Here is a 24,264-nt window from a genome sequence, read left to right as displayed (position 1 = left end):
TAAGACTCCAGGCCTGATTCTCCACTGCTTTGCACCCCGAGTTGTCATTTACACCTGCGTACAGTAAGAGCAAAGCTGGTGCAAAACGTTTCCCTCCCATTTGGCAGCATTTAACACTCAGTTCGTACTGGTGTCAATGGCCATGCAGGCAGGGAATTGCTGGCCCTGGCAGGCCTTTATTTCCACGGAAATAATGAGCTGCTTAGGGCATGCAGTGGTGGAAGCTGCTCTTGGTTCCCACGGCGAAGAGGACTCCGCATAGCTGCAGAATGCCACTTTACACATTCTACAGCCTCCCTGCCCTAGGGTGGGGGCTGTGCCCTTGATGAGCCATCTGTGGCATCAGCCCCTGGCAAATACTATTTTGTGGGGATGGATTTTTATGAGTCTCGTTGCGGCTTTTTTCCATAGACTTCTGCAGCATAATACAATAAAAAGAGGGACTCCATTGAACCCCAGTGGATCAGTTCCAAGCTCCATGGAAGTTCTATGGAAGAGGGGACCAGCTTCCATGACTTTTTGGACCTGGAAGAGGCTAGGCTAAAATTTTCAAATGTTAAATGCCTAAAATGATGCAACTAAATCCATATTTAGGCACCTAAGTGGCCTGATTCTCAGAGTGTTCTGGAAAAAAACCCACAGTTGCCATTAAATTCAAAGGGAGGTGAGAATACTCAATGCCTCTGAAAATCAGGCGCCTGAATTCGGTGCCTAAATTTATAATGCTGTATAAAGATGCTGGCCCCCGTTTTATGTGCTATATTCAGCCTGTAACATTGAAACACATGAAATGGTGCGATTTGGTCTGCATTTAATTTTAAGGAAAACAAAAGCAGTGTCATTCGAGAGCAATATTTTTCTTGCGGGATGCAATGAAAATCTCCAGTTGCTAATAACGATGTACAAACAACTAGAAAATGTTTTCCTTCTGTAAAAAATAAAGGTGATCCAGTCTGACTAATCTGTTAATGCTGCAGAATAAAGCCATTTTTCCTTCTTTGCAGCTTAGGCTAGAAGTCAAAATTTCCATTTCAATACTTCTTTTTTTGAGGGAATGGAGAGAAGGAAGCCCAGTATACATAAGTCGAAAGCTATTATGATTTGCTTGGTGACAGGGCAAAAAGCTCCTTTTATGTGTTTCTTTTTTTAAATATATGAAGTTTAAGTCAAACCTCAAAAGCAGGATTGGCACCTCTTTCAAGTTGCTGAAATGACTGTGCTTTTATCTGGCCATTTCAATGGTTCTTAAACCGTCATTTATTTGTCACAGCAACAAATGGCTTTTGGTCGCCAGTAAACTACTGCAGAGAAGGGTCTCTTCAGTTGTATTTCAGACCAGTTTACACAAGTCCTGTTAAGCTTTACTCATCAGTTCATTTATTTTCCCTATACTGAGTACAGAGTCCTTAGAAGGACCTGGGAATTATCAATCTGGTCATTTGTTATCATTCATTTGTTTCCAAGGACACCCAGAACTGGCTAGATGCAGTGAAAACGTTAGAGCTGTTCAAAAATATTCCAACAGAACATATTTCCATCAGAAAATGCCATTTTGTCAAACTCAAAACTTTCCATGGGAATGTGTCAATCTCGTTGAAATTTTGTTTCAGGGGGGGAAAGGGCTGAAACAAAGCTCGAACTTTCCAGAAGGGAAGGTTTTGATTTTTTTCATTTCAAAGCGACTTTTTGTTTTAAAGTTTATTTTATATTATACATTTTAACATAATTTAAAATAAAAAAGTCAAAATCAGAACAAAGTATTTCAATTGGCCTGATACTAATTTTTTTTTTTCAAAATTTTTGTTGGAAAAGTTCATCTCACAGGAAATTTTTGTTGTTGTTTCATTATAATCCAGAATGAAAACAAATTTCACAATGTTAGAATTTCCTCTGGAACGGACATTCTGAGTTTTGACCTGCTCTAACAAACATAAAAGGCCATTTCCAGAAAGCTCAGGGACAGATTAGAATAAAATGGCTCCCCGAGCAGAAGACCGGTTTGGGAAATATGTCTCAACTGTCCTTCATTGTGAAGGACATCAGGTAACCTTGGCACTAAAAATGAATGTTTTCCACATAAATTCGGCACACCCTTACTTTTAGTGTTCAAAATCATGTAAACTAGAAATAAAGAATGGTGGCAGATATTTGTTCATGTTAAAGGGACAGATCCTGCAGCACTTTGGGTTTCCTGCTCAAATAAGTTTTTGTATTCCTCATTTGGGGCCTTGGCATGTTGAAAGGTACATTTATGGGGGACCCTCTGGCTGTGTCTGCCCAGTCCCACTCATGGCATGGACCACTGTATTTTGGATAAGGCTTGATGAGTAAGCACTGCTGCTGGAATACTCAGCTCAGCCTGAGTAGCTCACTGGTGATTGGGGAGGGGAATCTTCCCCAGCATATCACCACACTCTCTCTCCATGGCCAGGATTCACCCTTGGACAACTAAGTTGGTCTGAGACCGTCCTGCTGGGGAGATGGCCTGTGGCCTGTGCCATACTGCTGCAGCAGAGGGGAACGGGAGCCCATCTGTATTTAAAAAAGGGGGCTGCCAGCTGGGCCCTTCCCACTTGGGGATTTGCTGCCCCACTGACCCAAGAGGGCGGGTATTTCAGGTATGACGGAGGTGGCTGTGGGGCCGGGGAGTTGGTTTTGCTTGGCGAGAAGATAAGTGCTGAGGGAGTTGGCCATGTGAAAGCTGGCTGGTGATTACTATGTGGTGATGGGGAAAGAAAACTGAGCAGATGTTTTGCCTTTCTTCTTAGGATTATATTAGACTGCAAGCCCCTTGGGGACGAGGCCATCTTTTTGTGCTGCGTTTGTCCAGCACCTAGCACAATGGGGCCCTAGTCTCTGGCTCCTATGCACTGTGCTAATACTCACGATACATCATTATAATAGTAGTTATGTTTTTAATTATTGTCAAGGAGGCCCAGAGCTTCAAACAGGCCTTCCTTCTCTGTTGGATTTACCTTTTAATGCATCCATAAATAAAGAGCTTTATGTTGACAAGCAAAATGACCTTCCAGACAGTTTCCGCGGAGTGTGATCCTTCAGCAGGAACACAAGCCATCTGACACGAGAGAGGCCAGGAGAGACTAGAATGTGGCAGAACGGCCAGTGTTTGCTGAAGCAAGTCACTTGATAGGTGAGTTCTGAACTCTTGTGAGGCCCCATAATCGAATATAAGACATTCTACTCTCTCAATCTATAGATACAGGCGGTATCGACACTAGGCATGTTTTACTGGTATAGCAATATGGTTATGCTATGCTGGCAAAGTGCTCCTACTGTGGATATAGCTATCTCAACAAATCGGCACTTTGACCAAAGTAGTCAAGCTCTGCCCCATGAGTGGAACAAGCTATACACTGGTAAAAACACCTCTTTATTGACTATAAGATTTTCACAGAGTATGCCAGGAGAAGTCTGTAGTGTAGATCTGGCCATAGGCAAACACACACACACCAGTATGCCTGTATTATACACATAATATGGATGGAACAAACAGTGCAGTAGAGTATGAAGGTTTATCAGCATGAATTTGGGACGCTACATGACATCAGTGAGGCAAAGCTAAGCAGGTCATTCCAAATGAATGCTGATAAACCTTTACGCTCCACTTCACCACTATGCATTCGGTATATACCACACGTTGCAGACAAACTACTTCAGGGATGTGTGAGAATATTTTTGTATCCCTCCCCCCAACATATACACCTGTAAAATAAAATGCTTTAATTACCATAAGTCCAACAATGGACAGCTCAAAGGGAGAAAAACATTAAATCTAACACACCACTGGAAGCAACCTAAAGTATCCTTTCTTTGCATAGAAATGTCACATCTTTACAGTCAGTTGTCTTGATGCTGAGGTGGAAGTCAATACTAGGCAGAAGCCCTTGCTGCTTGTGGGAGAAGGAAAGCCTATTTTTAAGGTTTTACCTGGTCCCCTCCCCTGTTCCTAGAAATAGACATGTGAAATATTGACACTCTTTAAAGGAAATTGAATTGAATCAACATTAGTAGACATGGCCCCACTGAAGTCAATGGACGTTTCACCACTGACTTTAGTGGGGCCAAAATTTCTCCAGGGGATAAGTTTCCTTCTAGATTAAATTGGCACAGCTCCATTTTACACCAGGAGTGAATCTGGCCCACTCACTATAGTCTTCTCTCTACAGATAGAGAACTGGTCCCCCTTCACAGGGGGCAGCATGAGCTGCATCAAGGATTGGTTAGCACCTACCGTATTTGGAAGACTCGTTTTTCGGCATGTTCGCTCTAAGAATGAAGTTGTTGAGGCTGTTGAGGTAGGCTGGAAGGCTGTGATACCCCTCTGGATTATACCACACCTGTACTCGATTGGGAAACAAAAACAGGCAGAAAATCATTGCCAAGAACAGTGGTTTCTTCCATTTGGACAAATGAATGCATCTGTAACAGTAGCAGTAAAAACATTTGCTAAAGCTGGGCCATCTACAAAGTAAGGGCCAGCGACTCAATCATGCAAGATTCTGAGTCCATTAGTCTGGCTCCTACAATGCACCTAAGCATGTGACTAGTTCCATTGGCTTCTATAAGATCTAGTCCAGTTGCCTTCAGATAAACCAGAAAGACATGCCATTTGCTAATGGTTTATGTTAATGGTGCCTGGGGCATTACGTATCCTGACACTTTGCTTTTCCACAGTCAGTGCTTTTGCTTTTCAGTAATGTCAGTGGCTGGTATTTTCAAAGAGACCTATTTAAGTGAAGTGCCCAGTGGACACCCAATTGTTCCGGGGTAGAAAACATTGTGAAAACAGCACCTTGTTATTTAACAGCTGTGTCCCCTGTGATAAATTCTGCTCTCATTTACACTGGTATAAATTCAGAGGAACTGAAGGGAGAACGGAATATGGAATATACACTTTGTGTACTACACGTTCTATCTGCTTATGTTAGCGACACGTATGTTTTTTAACTCTCATTAGCCCTGCAAAGCCAATGCTGCTATGGGAAAAGGGAGCTGGCTTGTGCCCTATCACCAGAACTGTTAACAAGGGCCCAGATCCTGCAGTAAGCTCTGCACAGACCCCCAACTACTTCAGGTGTCCATCTATGGAGGGCTTGGTGCAGGATGGCGGCCAACCTTCCAACTGCAGAGTCTTTACCTAGAGATGGTGCCCCTTTCTACTCTTAAAACCCTACGAAAAACCAACCATACATAAAAAACCCACCACCTTTACCCCAAGCAGAGCTTTTACCCTGAAAATGAGACATGACAGAGACTCCATGAAGTCCACTAAGGACTTTGCTGTTGATTTTACATGGAAGGCGCCCAGATATCCTGGTGATGAGCAGCAGTATAAACCTCTAAGACCATTGTACATCTCAACTGCACTTGATCTACAGCTGAATTGGGGCTTCTGGGGATGAATGAATGACCCAGCCTGGGTTGTCTCATCTTACACTTAGATTGTAAACTCTTTGGGAGTCTTTGCCCAGGCTCTGAAAGTTACTGAGACAATGAACTCTATGGAACCACACAATTCCATTTTTAATGAAGCCACATCGCGGAGCAGAAGTGCCCTTGAAGGAACACTGTCGTGGCTATGAGGATGTACATGAATTTACCAGATCTTGACAGTTCCCATACTGTGCCTCTTTTATTTCAGAGTCCAACCATCGATTTTTTATGCCGATTTATACTTGTTACAATGTTTTTACAGAGATGAGGAAGCGCAATGGGTAAATCTGAGTGCACTAAAGAAACAAGCTGGCTGCAGTGAGGGTCCATCCCGCTCCCTCAAAGGGCAGATGGGGTTGTTAGCATGGCTTTGCCACTCACGGGTAGGTAGGAAAGAATACAACTAGTAACACCCATAATGACTAAGAGAGGGAAGATGGAGAAAAGAGCAGACAGGGACCAGGGCTGCTGAGAGCGGGTTCGGGCCCCGGTGAAAAAAACTTTTTCGGGCCCCCCAGCAAGGGCGGACCAGCCTAACGGGGCCAACAAAGCCGGGCCCCAGGCGCTCTTCTGGACCGCCGGGCCCCAGTAATTTGTACTGGCTCCCCCCCCTCTCGTCGGCCCTGACAGGGACAAGAAAAATAAGGGAAGGAAACAGACAATTTTTAGTTCATTGGACCACGCAAGCTGCCGATTTCGGGATGGATTTACCACCTGCATGCAATCCAGAAAAGATTACTGTATTTCTTGAAATAGCCCAATATTCAGTTGGTCTTCTCTGTCTTGCTACATTAAAAAACAAGCAGCCCCATGACTAACTACAAACGACTCTACACTACTGCACAGATTGTGCCCCCTTTACTCACACTGGTTTTGTTACTCACCCAGCGAGGAGTCTATGGGTCTACTCACATGAGCTCACTCATGTGCCTAAGAGAGACACATCTGGCACTCTGTTAGGTAGTATTCTAGGAGGCAGGGCATTTGTTATCTGCAGCAACAGTTGATTTAAAAGAACTAACACAGTTGCATTTGTAATGCCAGAGCACTAGCACACTATGCGGCAAACTGTCCAGAGCAATTCAAGCGAAGGCCAAACAAGGCTTTTTAATATGAGGCGAGGACAGTCTGCATAGGAGTTTGATCGATGACCAGGGTAGAGCTGAGGGGAGAAGAGGGTTTCCTGGGCAAAGCCCAGGGACTGCTTCTGTTACTGGGAGGAGAAACCCCAGCTTTCCCTCATAACAGATGGTGTGTGAGCAGTCTAGAACTGACTTAACCCTAACTCTGACTCTGACCCTAACCCTAACCCTAACCGGCACTGCTAGAGGGCAGGATATAATGGCTTGAGCAGCACTGAAAGACCCCTCTAGAGGGCACTCTTGCTGTCATTCTGGATCCCCTTGGTGTACCTTCTGTGCCGCAGAGGTGCCCTGGCGGAGAGGATGCAGAGTGAGGGAATGGGGTGGAGGTGGGAGGAGAGGCCGGGAGTCCTGGCGAGGCCGGGAGTCCTGGCAAGGCCAGGCTAGGTGAGCCATTACTGGAGCAAAGCCGCAGCGGCTGGAGAGAGTTGGGGTCTGTGGAAGTGAAGAGCTGGGCTCTGGGTAGTGCAGGTCGTGGATGCAGCAAGAGTAACAGAGTTAGGGGGAGCTGAGGGGTACAGTGTCCCTCCCTTCACCAGTGGAGATAAATCCAGTTCCTTTAATTTCTTTTTCCCTCCTTCATTCTCTATGTATTTCCTTTGTGTTAATGGTAATCTAGAGGAGTTCTGTGCTTGCTCAGTAATGCCCCTAAAACACACAAGGACATTAATCTTGCTTCCCCTTCATTTAGCAATGGACGTTTCAGGCGCCTGCCCGCTTGGCATTCCTGCACTGCAGCAGGAGGCATTCATTACCTTAGTTAGTGTTCTGTTTGCAGGCACTGGGCGTATATCAAACTTGAGGTCAGTAGTCAAAGGCAACCCAAAGCTCCAGCCGCCATATCTGCGTGGTAAACAATACAGCAAAATGCATTATTGTCATTGGAAAGATGCCGGGTTAGATCCTCAGCAGGTGTGAACGGCATTAGTTCTGCTGAAGTCACTGGAGGTGCGTCAATTTTTCCTGGGGCCTCCAGGCACTATACAACGAATGATCATCACAGGCATCACCTTGGATTCACACAGGTGCAGGTGAGAACAGGATTTTGGCCAGTGTTTGTAGTGTGACCCAGTTAACACTGCTGCAGGAGCCTTTACTTTTGAAAAGAAAGTAAAGAGACAACAATTCAGCTAAGCCCTGATCTGTGTCGATAGACACGATTCTGAAATGCATTTTGGTTGCTGCAGAGTCATGCTATTTTTCTACCCTCTTTAGTGGTACAATTCCACATTTGTGGAAGATTTGCATGGAAGGTGAACAGTTCCCTTTCAATCAATATGGACAGTAGGTTTTCCCTTGACTAATTTAACTGTACATTTAATTTTGCACTTTGGCATTTTACACACACAAACCCAACTTGTGCTAAACAGTGCCGGCTAGCATCAGGCCCTGATTTAGCAAAGCGGCTTAAGCATGTACTTAATCTTAACTTCAGTGGACTGAAGCACACATCTGAAATGAAGCACCCACTTAAATTCTGTGCTGAATGAGAGTTTAGGTGCACAATCTCTGTACAAGTCTTGCTTAACTGGGTATTCTGCCAGATTTCTTTCCTTAAGTTTCTATATTGGACAAAGGCTTTTCTTCAAAATCCATCAGAGTAAAGGGGGGGGATGCCCATTACAGCTGCACCTTTCAGTAGTTATGCATATGCTTTAAGACACGTGCACGCCTGCCTTAGCAAAGTACTCGGTGCAGCCAACATGGAGTCCCACCACACTTTAAAGTAACCACCTTGTGCCTATCGCTTGATCATTGCCTGTTAGGTTCACTCCCTCTGGGGCACCGGGCATTGGCCACTGTCGGTAGACAGATACTGGGCTAGATAGACCTTTGGTCTGACCCGGTAGGGCCGTTTTTATGTTCTTAAGCAACATGAGAAATGAATATAAAATGACTGCTTTCCTAAAGGAGAATCAAACACATTAGAAGCCACTGGCCAGTGATACAGAGGACAAAGCGAAAGAGAAGAAATAATTGTATGCTCGACCTTTTCTGGAGGAAATCTTTGGCAGTTGCTAGAAGGTACATTTCCACATCATGCCCAGTAAGATTATAAATCATCCGAGAGGAAAAAGTTCTTTTGTGAGGTGGGGAGAAGTCAATCTTTGGACACGTCTGAAAACAAAGTTAAAAAATTGTTGCTTTAATTAAAAACATCACAAGGCAAAATTTACATTTTCCCCTCAAGGGTCAATTCTTCACAAAGACAGGAGTCCGGTGCTCTTTAGCATTGGGACATACATTCTGATTAGTGCCCCAGTTCAGCAAAACTCTTACACGTGTGCCTTAGTTTAAGCACAGGCTTAAGTCCACCCCTATTTGGCTAAACACATGCTGAAGTGCCATTGAAATCAATGAGATTTGGACACGTGCTTGACCCTACCTACACTCTCACGTGTTTTGCTGAACTGAGGCCTAGCAAAGTTATCAGGACCTCAGAATTACTGTGGTTCAGACAAGCACCCACACTGTTTGGGTGTTTATCTGTAGGGCGCCCATCTCCAAGTATCTCCCCCTGCAATGAGTTCTCCATCCCTTGCTGTCACCCATATTCTGTAGGTACCTGTGCCATGCAAATAAACAAATACTAGGTAATAATAATGATAATGTATGAGACAAGGCACAGTAAAAGTGGCTGGATCCAGACTTCTGCACAACGTTTATATTCTTGATGGTGAATGCCAATAATAGAGTACTTTCATCTAACGAGAATATTCTAATGAATGCAATTATCCTCTTGCATACATGCTCTCCTTTGTTAAATGGGACCATCAAGCAACATTGAAGAATACCGTTAAAACCTTTTCCGCTGGAGGTAGGTAAATACAGAAGGCAGCCCCAAAAGTGTGTGATTGATCCTTGGAGCGTGGTATTTAATCCCCTTGCTCCGGCCAAAATTTTCTAAGTGATTTCAGCGCTTGTCGAGGGTGCTAAATTGACATCCCTGGAGAATGCAGTCTTCTGTTCATCTACAGATCAGGTTCAGCACATGAGGAAGCAGCGATTCCTTCCCCATCATCACCACTCCTCAACAATGTGCCTCTACCCTGATCTAGAGCGATGCTTCTAGACATCAGGGGTCAGATCCTGAGCTGGTGTAAACTGGCATAGCTACTCCAGTTGGCACCAACTGAGGATCTGGCCCAACAGATTAGTTCACCCTCTGTGCCTACTCAGCCCATGACCTCTCTGCTTAGACTAGCTACAAGGGTGCCATTTAATGCCAGCTATGATGATAGTTTCATGGGTCGCCAGCATGGTCCAGTGCCATGGGCACTGTACTGAGACTCTGAAGGCCTGGGTTCCTTCACATCCCTGTGCCTCTGATTTGTGGAGTTTAAAGCCAGAAGGGATCATATCACCTCGTCAGACCTATTTCACCTCCACCCTTTGTCCATTTAGGTCCCGTTCCTGCAAACACATTGAAATCATTGGGGCTACTTGTGGTAGGAGAGCGAAACACACGCGTAAGTGATTGCAGGAACGGGGCCTTGGGCGGTAAGCAAACTGGGACAGCCTCTCACTATGTTTGTGCATCACCCCCAGCACAAGGAGCCTGGGATCCCAGTTAGGGCCTCTAGGAGCTACTTACTGTAACACAAGCTTGAATGAATCTGAAGCAGTGACCTGGCGGTAATGAGTCCCCAGGCACAATGCCAGGCCTGTGAGCCATGTGAGCCAAGGTACCTCTTGAGTGTTTTAAATTTACTCCCCCATTAAAGTTTAACTCAACTTTACCTGGCTGCTGTCTGTGCAGTTGCATGCAGAATATCTAGTACTCTGGTTTCCATGGAATACCCACTGGCCAAGCATGCTGTCGTTCAAACACACCCTGAAAATGAGCACACGTTACCCTGAGGTTTTCTGTATACAGGCAAGCAGGTGACATGTAATTGCACCATGGCAGAGTCCTAGTGAATGGAATGAAGATGACAGAGCACACGTAGCACATTGCAGAGATTGTTGTTTTTCCTTGGGCCCGGATGCTTCTCGGGAAGTGCTGAGCATCCATCAGCTCCTACTGACTTCACTGGGGGCTCCGGTTGCTTAGCTCTGCTGATGAGGCGCTTGGCCTCGTTCCTTAGTGGTTCTTGCTAGATCTGTTTCTAGCGAGTACGCTGTGAGACTTCTCAGAAAGAGCCTGGTGAGGCTGCTTCAAGTCCCCTAGCAAGCAGTCTATGAAGTTAACATGAAGAGGCCAAAATTATCTTACAAAAGAAACATAACCCCACTCTCAGGGGTGTTGCATTAATTGGATAGTCCTCTGATGGCTGACAAATTGTGTCTAGGCAGCACAAATATTTCTCTGCATGGCACACAATGTACTAAGTCACTCAGGAATTATCAGCAGCTACTGCACTGACCTCTTGAAGACTGAGCAGCAAAATCCCAGGTAACCCCACCCTCTGCCCACTCAGCCAAAAGATATGAGAGTTTTCAAGCTTGGATGTTTACCTGGCCTCCGGGCCTAGACTGTGATAGGCTTCCTCATGTTGAGTAGTACCCAAGGTGTTAGTACTGGTCTATATTTACTACAGGGTAACCCTTACCACCTATGATGAGAACTTATTCATGTGAGTAAATTCAGTGAAGTCAGTGGTAAGTAAGTGCTCACCACAGTGAGTGAGGGCTGCACAATCTAGTCCTTTGAGATTAGCACAGTTTGATTTTCTTTGTAAATGTAAGGAGTTTTAAAATCAGATTGCTTCAAAATGTGAGTCTATCTTTGGGAACTCTGGCAAGAGATGAAGCCTTTTTTGATGTGACTCCAGGGTATGAAAACTTTGCAGATGATCAAAGAATGTTATTAATACCTGACAGTTATTAATTTTATGTCATTTCCTTTTTGCAGATTAGGAATTTAAAAAGAAGGAGACGAAGAACTACTTACGAATTGCTTTCATTCAAGCATGTGTTATCTGTTCCAGGGAAAGAAAGCATCGAAGCAACTAAAGCATCTGTGGTCTCATTAAAGTTCCTAAGATTTAACAAAAAAAGAGAGAAGTGTTCAAGATACTTTCATTATGGACCCAGTAGTAAAAACCCATCCACCGAATGAAATAAGGATTGGAAATGAATTATTTTAGGCCCTGGTGCTGCAAAGTACTTAAGCACGTGTGTAACTTTAAGAATAAGAATCGTTCCACTGGTTTCCATTGGACTGCTCATATGCTTAAAGTTACATATATGCTTCAGTGTTGTGCTGAATGCAGGCCTGAGGGGGGTCGCTTTGGCGTATACAATTATGGCTGTTCTGAATTTCATTTCAAATGAGAACCATTTATTGTGATTTCAGGTAGAACAGGCACATGTCTCCATTCTCACCTCCATCATTTCCCCCATCTTCTGTGAAGCCAAAAAACTCTAGTCCACTCAAAGAAGAGCCTCCCTCCAAACCCATCTATCTGGCAGTGTTTGTCTGAAACAACCCACTCTGTTAGCAGGAATAGGTCATGCTGGGAATGGAGGATGTGAGTTCTGCTGACTCACTGAGGCAGGTGGCTTCGGCTTCCCACCCCACCCAAATAGCAGTTGGCTAGAAAGAGAGGACATGAGCGGTGCTAAGGTAGGAACTCTAAGAACAACAAAGCAGTGGGGAGAAGGCTTGAGCTGAATTTGGTATTTCTAACTTAAGGACCAGGTCTACTGAAGACAGCCAGGAAACTTCATTATTGAATTAGAAAGCTGCACGTTACATTCATTTGAGTAACTGAGGTTTTGGAGAAGTTGGGGGCTGGTTTTAAGCATAATGAAGTCTTTATGCTTAGGAAGACCTCAAGGCTTCAATAGGGAAGGGCTTACATACTGAAATCAAACCTCAGGGGTGTGGGGTTGGAGAGGAGACATGACTAAACTTTGGATAACTGAGAGGTCTGGTTAAGTGAGGCCTAGATAATGGAGCCTCTGCTTTTTTATGAAGATGGGAAGAGAGAGGCAGATGGGCCCACAACATGAGTGGGAGCTAGAATTCAGTCCCAGACCTGTAATCTTGAGGCCTGGAGCTGAAGGCCCCAGGGTTGGGAATAGGTACATCCCCTCTTCTCATTACAAAAAGGAAGTGAAATAGATCCCTTTGGGCAAGATGGCTGCTGTCAGAAGTGGATTTCAATGACAAATACAATAGACACCTTAGAGCACATACTTCAGAGTTAATTCCTACGGAGAGATTTTAAGTTATTCAAGCTATTTTTTTAAGCTTTCAGATTGCTGGGTTTAGCAAAACTGTTCTCCCAGACAGACCTGTTAGGACTATGACTTTATTATTACATGGTTTTCTGTGTAACACTTTTCCACTGGATTTGCTTGGTCACTCTCCTGACAGCACAATCTGCCATTTTATAAACAATCGGTAAAACGGGTTTAATAATAATAAAAAAAGAGAGATTTACCCAAAGAAATCTGCCTGCCCTGAGGAACCATACAGGGATGGAGAAAGGTGGAGTTCTGGGTATTCAGCCACCTCAGTTCTCAATGTGCTGAGGCCCATGGCCACCGTCACAAAGATCACGGGTAGGATGCCCTGAGTAAAAAAGCCTTTCAAGTTCCGTCGGGTGTGGTGGAACCTCTTAATGAAAACAGCCGTTGTCTTCTTGAGCAGCAGTGGCAAACCGGTCACCCTTTTTGATCTGACCAGGGCTTGGTCTGTGCATGATAAAGAGAACCCCGCTTAGCACTTGGCATTGTCAAAACACTTCACAGTTATGAATCAACCCCCCAACACCTCTGTTCCCATTTACAGATGGAGAGAATTGGGGCTAGAAGGCTAAATGATTTACCCAAGGCCAGAGTGTCAGAGCTGGAATTAGAACTCAGGCACCCCTAGATCAGGTCACTACATCACACCTCTCTTGCACAGACTCCTGCCAGTGTGTGAGAGGAACCAAGCCGTCTAGCTGTTTTAAGTATTTCTATGCTGCCCCCATTCCCCCTCCTGTGCTATCTGATCACCTCACAATCTTTAGTGCATTTATCTTCACAACGCTCTTGTGAGGTAGGGAAGTGCTATTAACCCCATTTTACAGACAGAGAATTGAGGCACAGTGTGACTAAGGCACAGATCCTCAAAAGTATTTAGGCACCTAACTTCTGTTCAAATCAGGATTTGGGCCACTGTGACTTGCCCAAGGTCACAGAGGAAGGCAATGCCACAGTACAGAACTGAATTCTGGTCACCCAAGTCACAGGGGAGTGTATGAACCATCCTTCCTCATTCCTTACCCCAGCGGTGAAATGCAAATAGCTTACATGTACAACTGTAACTGGCATAGGAAACCTACAACTGTTCATATTTGCAAGTCTGATGTTTTCATCATTTAATAAATAGCTTCTTAGACATACAAATCAATAATGAAACTTAGCTGAAAATTGCAAACGAAGAAAAAGAACAAAGCATAGGAATTGTCATGTAAACTAATGGATAATTGCACTGAATAAGTTAAAAATGGAGACAAATCCTTGTACAGGATAGTCTTCTCTAGTGGGTCCAGCAGAGTCTTCTTTGTAATGAAGGAAATATTACCGCATATATAATACAGCACGAAGCAAATAATGTTCAGTGCTCTCATTTGGAAGGGACGTAAAATCAGAGAAATGCAGGGCTGGAATTGAGTTTATACTTAATCCTACATCATCTAGTCCAGCCCTTTGCACTGAGGTAAGATTAAGCATAGCTAGACCAGGTATTTGTCTAATCTCTTCTTAAAAACCTCCAGAATTCTACAGCCCCCTTACGCAACCTATTCCAGTGTATAACCATCCTTATAGTTAGAAATTTTTTCCTAACAACTGGCATTCCACAGAAGGGGCATAAGAACATAAGAATGACCATGCTGGGTCAGACCAATGGTCCATCTAACCCAGTATCCTGTCTTCTGACAGTGGTCAGTGCCAGGTGCCCCAGAGGGAATGAACAGAACAAGTAATCTTCAAGTGATCCATCCCCTGTCACCCATTCCCAGCTTCTGGCATGCCTCAAAAATTCAGAATAATTTGTGCTGACTTTTTAGAGGTCTATGATGAATGTTGAGGATAGATATGTTACTTCCCCTCCCTTTAGCCTACCTATCTTTACTTACTTTGTGTATTAGGGTGACGCTGGCATTTTGGTATATTTGTTGTATTTGGAAAAATTATAAATCCAAAAAAAAAAAAAGAGAAAGTTTTTCCTAATACCTAGCCCGAATCTCCTCAATTACTTCTCTATCTTACAGGGTCAGTTTACAAGCAAAAAGATAGGTTTCTAACCTGCCAGCATGGTTATGACAGAAAGAAACAGAAACCAGCTCACTCTGCCATAGCTGTGCTGGTACTACACAAAATTAAAGGTCTTTCCAGGTAGTCTCTTTGAGGCTGGTCTAATTTTTATAAATAATCATCTGCATCTGTTATGGTGATTACACTCAGATGCACATTTGCACCTTTACCGAGAGCTGTATTTGATTGGATTAAATAATAATAATACCCAGCTCTTATCTAGCACTTTTCATCAATAGAGCTCAAAGCATTTTTTCAAAGGAGGTCAGTCTCATTGTCCCCATTTACAGATGACAAGAGTGAGTCACAGGGTGGTGACATAACTTACACATGGTCACCCAGCAGGCCAAGGACCGAGCCAGGAATAGAAGCTGGTTCTCTTGAGTCCCAATCCTGTGTTCTAAGGAGGGACTTATTTAACGGAAGGTGGGTAAAAAAATACATCGAGAACTTCTTTTGTGATTCAGACAATTAGAAACCAGTGTTATTATAAAACTATTATGTAATGTACTTGTATTGGACAGATGATTGGTTGGCTGAAGTTTGGTCTGTATTTAACCAAAGAAAGGAGACAACGTGTTCGATGCTCAGCCTAGCTGTCATTAATTACAGTTGGTATAAATTGGGAATAAAATCACGTTAAATGACTACCATCTCTTTCAGTGAAGCTATCAGTGCTCAGAGACATCTCCTTGCTGTCCATTAGTCCACTGGGCGCAGGCACCTCTTGGGACAATCCAGGATCATGCTGTTTGTCTTTCTCCAGGTCTTTAGTCAGGTTAAGAAATACCTGTAGGACAAGAAAACAAAGGAGAAGAATATTCCAAGTTGCACTCATTCCCTAGCATAACAACAAAACAGAACAACCATTCAGCTTGTCTTCTTATCATCCAGTTGTGCCTCTGGCCTTCATGAGACATTGTGAGATTCGGAGACACCCCTCTGAATTAAAGTCCCCTCCCTGCTGTCCTCCTTGCTCTGGGCAAGGTGAAAATTTGCCCCTTTTGATGGAGTGCCTTCCTCTTCACTGTGCACCCTATCAGCTACTCTGGCTAGTGAGGGAGTTATCCCAAGTTATCTACACTCAAGTGACTTTTCTTGAGTAGCCTAGTTTGAGTGAGAGGCCGCGCTGTGAAATAACACTCGAGTTGCTGTGTCCGCACTGGCGCTGCACTGACTTATGTGTGGCACGACGACTTCTGGGGACACATCCCATGATTCTTAGCACCGCTGTTACACTTTTCCCCAGTGAATTATGGAAGAAATTGTCTGGGCACATGAGGGGAATTGTGGAAAGGCATTGGAAGACTAGCAGCACTCGAGTGGCAATAGGCGGTATCTGCACGGCAAAGTGGTCGTGTTGTCAACTGAAAAGTTGTGTTCACTCAGGTTTTACCCTATACCCTCTTCGTTCTTGTCTTTACTAGGCAAAAATGACGTGTTCTTGACTTGAGGTGAAATTGTAGTGAAGACAAGGCAATTTGTGGCTTTCACACAAGTCAGCAAGTCAAGTTAAGGATTACTGGGAAGCCTAGTTTTTAACTTGACCTGCTAACTCATGTGAAAACCACAAATTGCCTTGTCCTTGCTAGGATTTTACCTCAAGTTAATTAACTCAAGAACACACTTTTTTGCCTACTGAAGACACAGCCTCTTGGGCCAGCCAAGTTAAAAGCACTCAAGTTAGGGGGTTTCGTGGGGATGGGCAACACCCATGTTAAGTCGAGTTAACTTTGCAGTGAAGACAAGTCCAGGGAGATCTGTTCAAGGGGTGAATCGGAGCCTTTTGCCACCTTACTGCACTGCCAGGAAAGGGCTGTGATAACCTAGCCCTTAATTTTTTTAAATTACTTTATGTTTAGCTGAATGCCCGTGTTTGTTGGGAGTTAATGATTCAGCAGTGGGAAATAAATCTTCTTCGCAAGAAACGTCAGCAGATTCTCAACACTAGCCTCACAGTGACTTTGGCTGGGATAGAGAAAACACTTTCTGGGGGTTTCAATTATTTTTGCCTCTGTAGAGTCCAATGGGTCAGACTGGGCACCTGGACCAATGCATCTCCAGCAGCCCCCATCAGTTTCTGAAGAATTTACTCTTTCATCTGAAAACATTTATTTTAGTGAACGAAAGCTTCTGAATGGGAAACAATGCAGCACTGTCTCTGTGAGTTTGCAGACAGACAGACGGAAATAGTTATTCTGAGTGGCCTATATGGTGTTCACCCTGAAGCATAATGGACAACATACCAAAATGTCAATATTATGAACTCCCTCACTCTGATTGTTTCAGCCGAAACACCCTGATTCATTGAGATTGCCAAAAGAAGTTAAGTAGCACATCACCACTCCCATTCCCCTACCCCCATCATCTCTTTTTCCTGGGAAGATATTGAAAAACGCTGAGCGAGGTGGGAATTTTTGGTGAGCCAGAACATTCTCATTGTTGGACTTTAAAAAAAATAGAACTATAACAAAACACAAAACCCAGTGGGATGGGGGGGAAGCCAGCTGACTAACCTACCAAAAACCAACAACCCACCATTCCCACCCAGTCATGTCACTGGTTGGCCCCAAAGCAGAATTATAGATTTTTGGGGAAGTTAGTCACCAACACTCCATATCATTTAATTAAAACTAAAAGATTTTGAACTCATACCTCTTCCACGGTGGTGTCGGAAATCCCATAGCAACCAATGTGGAGACCACTCAAGCCGGTATCTAGAGCCCTCAGGAGAGATTGATACGCTCCAGAGACTCTGGAGTTGAATGGCGGAAGCACATACACAAGCTCTCCACCAACATCTTCCTTGAGATAAGCTTCTGGGAGGTGTGACTGGATCAGGGAGGTCACTACTGAGGTATCGTACTCCTCTGTCAGGGCCTGGTTTGTACACTAAGAAAAGAAGATATTACTCAATGATCAAATATCAGTCAGGGGTGCCAGCCTCTTAACCCATGACTTTATCTGCAAGTGCTTTGTGAACCTTTCATCTTCAAGACACGAGATTCCAATTTTATCAAAGGCAGATGAAATGGTCTTACAGCTGAGGCACTGGACTGGGAGGCAGGAGATGTGGGTTCAAGGTCCAGCTCTGCCAGACGTGGGTGACCTTGGGCAAGTCACGTAGTGTATGTCTCCATAGCAGCTGAGAGTGAGCCGCCCAGCCTGGGTAGACAGACAAGCACTCATGTGTTGAAAATAGCTGTGTGTACGATACAGCTCCAGCAGAGACTCAGGATAGCCACCTGAGCTCTAACCCACCTGACCTCTTGCGTCTCTGCCAAAGCTGCAATGTCCACACAGCTATTTTCAGCATGCTCGTGCTAGTCTGTGCACCCAGACTGGGCGGCTCGCTCCCAGCTGCAGTGTAGACACACCCTTAGGCCCAGATCTTGAAAAGTAGGTAGGCACTTAATTCCCATTGATTTCAATTGGAGTTTGGCACCTATGTCCCTCTGAGGAGCTGGGCCTTAGCTCACTTCCCCACCTGTAAAATGGAGCTAATAATATTCACTTTGTCTCTCTTATTTATTTAGACTGTGAGCTCTTTGGGGCATGAACTGGCTCTCACTACGTGTCTGCAAAGTACCCTGCTTGGCAGGGCTTTTGCTGCTACATAATATCAATAGCAGATTTCTTCCTCCAGAGCACAACACTCTGCTCCAGGGAAGACATTTCCCATGGACTCTCCCCACTGCCTGTTTCTCTGAACTACTGACTTTACATTCGACAGGCGGCTTTGCCTTTAACATCCCATGCCTTTTTTTTTTTGGTGTGGAATGTCCTCAGGAGTAAACAGATCAGCTACTTGGTAATCAGAAGTGGGGATGCCACGGCAAAGGAAATCCTACACCCCCTGGGAATTTCTCTATTTTCTAGTTACAACCCACTATTTTCTTTCTTGTCCCCAGCACTCCAGAATAAAACCTTGCTCACAAAGGCCCCCTTTCAGAAAAGCACTTCAGCATGTGCCTAACTTTAAGCAAGTGCTTAAGCCCCATTGGCCTAGGCTGAGATTTTCAAAAGCACCGAGGAGGATGAGGGCCACAACTCCCATTGATTTTAAATGTGGGACCTTCATCTGCTTTTGGAAATCCCTCCTTCCAGCTTACTTCACGGATAAGCATGAGTGCAAGCTAAGAAAGCTGGGGAACATTGGGCCCCGATTCCCAGAGGCTTTCCCTGCTTCAGACAGCCAGGAGGAGGGAAGACTCACCCTTCCCTAAATTCCCCTTTGACTCAGCTTTCCCACATGACTGGAAGGCACCCATAAACCCTCTCTCTTTTCCCACTGTGACTAGGTGCTGAATCAGGAGTCAAGATTTCATTTTGAGTCACTCCACCACTTATGGCTTGTCTGGGGAAACACAGACTGGCAAAGCTACTCTGGAATAACTATTCCACTGTAGCTATTCCAGAAAAATTCCCTGAGTGGGAACTCTTCTGAAATAAAAGTGACTTTACTCTAGAATAATATCATATTTAATCTGGAATAAAGGGTCCAGACATGAGAAGGTACAGTAACTCCTCACTTAAAGTCGGCCCAGTTAACGTTGTTTCATTGTTATATTGCTGATCAATTAGGGGACGTGCTCATTTAAAGTTTGGCAGCCACCTGCTTTGTCTACTGCTTGCAGGAAGAGCAGCCCATTGCAGCTAGGAACCAGGGTGGACCGGCAGCCTCCCTATCAGCTCCCCGCTCCCCTAAATTCCCTGTGCAGCAGCTGCCTGCAGTTCAGCTGTCCCACCCCCACTGCCATGTGCTGCTCCTGTCCTCTGCCTTGGAGCTGCTCCCCGAGACTCCTGCTTGCTGTGCGGGGGCGAGGGAAGGAAGAGGGGGGCTAATGTCAGGTTGTCCCTCTCCCCCCTGCCCCTGCACTCCACCTACCACATCTTCCATAGAGCAGGGGGGACACACCAGGGCTCAGGACGGAGGGAGCTTGCAGCAGTTGGGGATCTCAGCAAGCTGATCTAATTAACAAGGCAGTGTACTGAAAAGGAAAATGCACATATTTCCCTCCATTCCTGCTGCCTTGTAGAATGAGAGTGTTAATCCTTGAGGGCTCAGCCAATTGCTAGTTCATCATTTAGCAGAAAGGGAAATATCCCACCCTCTGACTCCTCCACCTCAACCAAGCTTCACAATCATCATCACTGTGTACCAGTATTAAATTGTCTGTTTAAAACTTATATATATATATATATATATATATATAGTCTTTTGTCTGGTGAAAAAAATTTCCCTGGAACCTAACCCCCTCATTTACATTAATTCTTATGGGGAAATTGGATTTGCTTAACATCATTTCATTTAAAGTCGCATTTTTCAGGAACATAACTACAACGTTAAGTGAGGAGTTACTGTATTCCGGAATAGCTATTCTGGTCAATTTCCACCTTGTAGCTAAGACTTTCTACCAACACTTCTACAGTCAGCTTGATTTTTATGGGATGCCATTATTTGCCTCTCTCTTCTCAATCCTGTTATATTATGGAACTCAGGCCCCTTGAAGGTATTTCAAATTGGGCAACCAAAACCACCAGTTATTTTTGAAAATTTCAGTCTAAACCTCTTCAGTGCCTAACACAGTTACAAACCTTCTTCTTAGTGAGAGTCAGGTGGTATCCATCACCGAACGTTTCTTTGAGGTAGAATGGAGACCCACAGCATTTGAGTCCTCCATGTTCCAGGAATGCGATTCGGTCACTCAAAACTTCTGCTTCATCCAAGTGATGGGTAGAAAGAATAATTGTTCGGCCTAGAAAATGCATATGAAAACAAAGCAAAGACACATGATAGAATAAATGGAGATTTTGAAATATGTGGTACAGGCAAAAGACACAGTCAAATGAGGGCTAAAGACAGTGCATAGAATATCGTATGTACATGTCTAGAATTAATAGTGGAGTTGATGAAGAGGTAGCATTAGGAAGAAACTGAAAGCTCCCCTTAGCACTATGGCAGAGTTAATTTTTCAAAATGAATTTAGCGGAAGAGAACAGGATCCAATCAAGGGTCTGAAAAGACCCTGTTCCCCACAAAGCCCAGCTCTTTGTGGCCTCCATATCCCATAGTCCAAGGAGGTTTTTGGAGAGGCAGAGAAATGTGGTACCAATGGACCTTCCGCTAGCTATAGACACAGAGGTGCTTGGGCTGTGGAGCGTCATCCATTCCTGTGGCTGGAACAGTGCCCCTGGAGCAGTCCTGCTGCTACTTCATAGCCCAGGGAGAAGGAGCCTGGCCTGCAGGGGTGGCTCCAGACCCCAGCACGCCAAGCGCGTGCTTGGGGCGGCATGCCGTGGGGGGCGCTCTGCCGGTCGCCGGAGGGCGGCAGGCAGGCCACCTCCTGCAGCATGCCTGCAGAGGGTCCGCTGGTCCCACAGCTCTGGTGGACCTCCCGCAGGTGTGCCTGCGGAGGGTCTGCTGGTCCCGTGGCTTCGGTGGAGTCACGGGACCAGTGGACCCTCCACAGGCATGCCTGCAGGAGGTCCACCGGAGCCGCGGGACCGGCGACCGGCAGAGAGCCCCCCGCAGCATGCCGCCCTGCTTGGGGCGGCGAAATGTCTAGAGCCGCCCCTGCTGGCCTGGCTGAACCATTCAGCCCTCAGACCAGTTACTTAGGTGCTAGTACAAGATCAGGCATGAATCATGCGGATTGTCAGTCGGGCCCCTTTCATGAAGTTGTTAAATTAATTAAGACTTTGAGAAAACTGCTCCCTCATTGTTTAATGGATTATAATTCTTCTGGAAATACTTTGCAAGGACTGTGGAATTTAACCAAAGCCCATTGAAGACTCTAATTCACTTAAATAAGCTTTGGATCAGAGCCTGGATGAAGGACACAATTGCTCGGCCAAGCCTGCCACACCCTTGAACATCCAACCATTTTCCAACCAACCCTAATCCCACCATTAGCATCAAGGGTAACTTTTACTGCCAGTGCCCCCGTTTCTAAATGTGGCTACTGCTGCTGGATTTTCAAGCGTAAGAATCTTGGGTAATGTTTTCAAAAGTAACTAAGGTCTCTAAGTCCCATTTTCAAAAGTGATGTAGCCATTTAGGAGCTTAAATCACTTGGGTGCTTTTGAAAAACGCTACCCTGAGTGTCTTTACAGTACCTTTTTTATTTTTTGATATAATCTCCCAAATACTCCTCCGAGAGCATGGATCAACACCAGTGGTTGGTTCATCCAAGATCACGACCCTTGATCCACCAAGGAAAGCTATAGCTATAGACAGCTTTCTTTTCATCCCTCCTGACAGGGAGCCAGTTAGTTTGTGACGATGGTTGTACAAGCCAGTATCCTTCAAAGTCCTTCAAAAAACAAAAAAAAGCCCCCAAAGGCTGCAGTTCAGTTATTTAGCAAAAGGAAAGGAATCTGAATGCATCAAGCAACATTAACACAAATGAAAAACTGCTCAGGCATGGACTGCTATGCAGAATTGTCATAATGCAGAATGATAGTTCAACATCATGTAACGCAGACACAGGGTTGGGGGTTTTTTTTAGGATGCTTAAAAAATTCCATCTGACATGTCACGGTTAAGGGCACGATCCTGCGGCTGGAGAACACAAAGCGCCAGATTCACTGGTACGTTCCTGCTGCTTTGCATGGTTTGGTGACACAAAGCAGCTATAAACCCATTGTAGCTGGCTCCTTGGAGCCCTGTCTCTGGAGTGGTGCAAAGTAGCTGGAACCATACTGGGGAATCTCCTCAAAAAGAATATCTGCAGTTGATTATAAGTTCCTTGGGACAGGGACCATGTGTTCCTAGATCCAAAGATTTTAGGCCAAAAGGGACTACTATAATAACTAGCCTGACCTCCTGCTTAACACAGGCTGTAGAATTTTACCCAGTGATTCCTGCATTGAGTCCAACAGCTTGTGGTGACTCTTATAGCAACACTCTGCATTAACATGCAAGGACACTGTAGGTGATATATGCTGAGGGAATGTGACATCCCCATTATCAGACCTTTTCACTTCCTCATCCAGCTCCTGCTCACTCCAGTGAGGGACTTTGATGTAGCCGTAGAGCAGCAAATGTTCCTTGGCAGTGAGGTAACTAAATAGCACGTTGTGCTGCATACAGACACCCATGTTCTTCCTGATGAGGTCCTGATCGGTCCTGATATCTTTGCCATAAACAAATATCGTGCCTGATGAGGCAGGAAACAGCCCTGTCAAAATAGATCTGAGAGAAAAAAGAAAATGGTGTAAACAAATGCGGAGATTCTGTTCCCCAGGGGCTTCGCTGAGCGCCTGGCAGAATTCCCCTAGCGGGACCCCTAATTTAACTCTCCTTGATTTAGTGCAAGGCAGATGCATTCCAGCTGCCAAGGGGAAGTTCCAGATGCCTCTGGGGGCCTACAGCGTGAGGAAAGGCTGGACTGACCTGTGCAGCCAGGTAAAGAGAAACGGAGCAATAGGTATCCCCATTTCGCCTTTTTATCCCTCCCCTGTTGCTATTCACAAAGACTCCACGTCATGGCAACACTCCTTTCAGCCAAGGAGGACAAGACATCTCCCTTCAGAGCCTGTCGACTCTGCTTCTTTGTCTCCGAGATTGCTGGGGAGCCCATAAAAGGATTATTTTATACCGGCAACATACTCAGGGTCTGCTGGCCCAGAGTCGAGGGGCCAAAGTTCAGGTTCTGAACTCAGATCCTCTTTGTGGAAGCACATCACTCTGCCATCAGGCCACCGGGCTTACCCCACACCTAGATAAACATGGACCCCAAGCTGCTGTTTAGTTACTGAAAAAACATATTGTGACGATCACTCTGAAGTTTAAAGAGTTTTAGCTGCACTACCTAGTGACCTCCAAATTGCTGGTAACCACACCGGCTTTGAAAGTGAGAGAGTTCACTGAGTTTACTGCCATTCTTAGCTAGAAAAAGAGCAAATTGTAGACTTCCAGACAATACATCTACAATGAGCACCTCATGTAGTGCAGGTCTCTATCCAGTAGGTTAGTTCAGGCAAATAATTACCTATCCAGCAATACCCAGTGGAACTGAGGCAAGTACTTTCTCCCCAGAATGACTACTTAGACAATGTTGGTTGCTTTCAGAGACTTCCTATAGGGTTTAAAAGGAGAAGCTATTTCTCAAGCTGCCCCTTGGCCATCCCAGCTGCTGCTCAGCCCTGCACAAGAGCTCTTCATTCCCTTGGGACTCCAAACCCTCCCTTAATTGCATTTAAAAAAGGAAAAGAAAGGAACCTGTGACCCCCCACTCGCCCCCGTCAGAATTTGCCCCAGCTGTCAGGTTCCAGGACGTCACTACGATTACTCTCACACCATCTCTCTCTGGTGAGCTTCTCAGAGGATACAGGATGAATTTGTAATCTGCTGAATCATAACATGTGTCTGCCTTTGTGGGTTCAGTCCTCCTTGGAATAACTTTAC

At 45.0% G+C, this 24,264-nt stretch overlaps 1 protein-coding gene and 1 long non-coding RNA gene across 3 annotated transcripts in view; one reads left to right on the top strand and one right to left on the bottom strand.

Moving 5' to 3' along the window:
* The window catches only part of ABCA12 (ATP binding cassette subfamily A member 12), a 134,790-nt gene that overhangs the window by 24,949 nt on the left and 85,577 nt on the right, over positions 1-24,264 (bottom strand). For both annotated transcript variants that reach the window (XM_039495525.1, XM_039495526.1), the window contains 11 exons: positions 22,831-23,049; positions 21,972-22,168; positions 20,451-20,611; positions 17,508-17,744; positions 15,504-15,642; positions 12,989-13,241; positions 11,491-11,577; positions 10,338-10,431; positions 8,587-8,714; positions 7,352-7,439; positions 4,253-4,358 (listed from right to left, as the gene is read on the bottom strand). In XM_039495525.1, coding sequence (XP_039351459.1) covers positions 4,253-4,358; positions 7,352-7,439; positions 8,587-8,714; positions 10,338-10,431; positions 11,491-11,577; positions 12,989-13,241; positions 15,504-15,642; positions 17,508-17,744; positions 20,451-20,611; positions 21,972-22,168; positions 22,831-23,049 — 1,709 coding nt within the window. The remainder of the gene's footprint in view (positions 1-4,252; positions 4,359-7,351; positions 7,440-8,586; positions 8,715-10,337; positions 10,432-11,490; positions 11,578-12,988; positions 13,242-15,503; positions 15,643-17,507; positions 17,745-20,450; positions 20,612-21,971; positions 22,169-22,830; positions 23,050-24,264) is intronic.
* On the top strand, positions 8,564-11,479 carry LOC120375007. Its single transcript, XR_005586395.1, has 3 exons — positions 8,564-8,621; positions 10,002-10,066; positions 11,452-11,479. It is a non-coding gene; the product is annotated as an uncharacterized LOC120375007 (long non-coding RNA).

This window comes from Mauremys reevesii, linkage group 11, assembly GCF_016161935.1.
Source record: "Mauremys reevesii isolate NIE-2019 linkage group 11, ASM1616193v1, whole genome shotgun sequence".
NCBI classification, from domain to species: Eukaryota; Metazoa; Chordata; order Testudines; family Geoemydidae; genus Mauremys; species Mauremys reevesii.
Note: the sequence above shows the minus strand (reverse complement) of the source record. Positions and strands in the feature narration are given on the sequence as shown.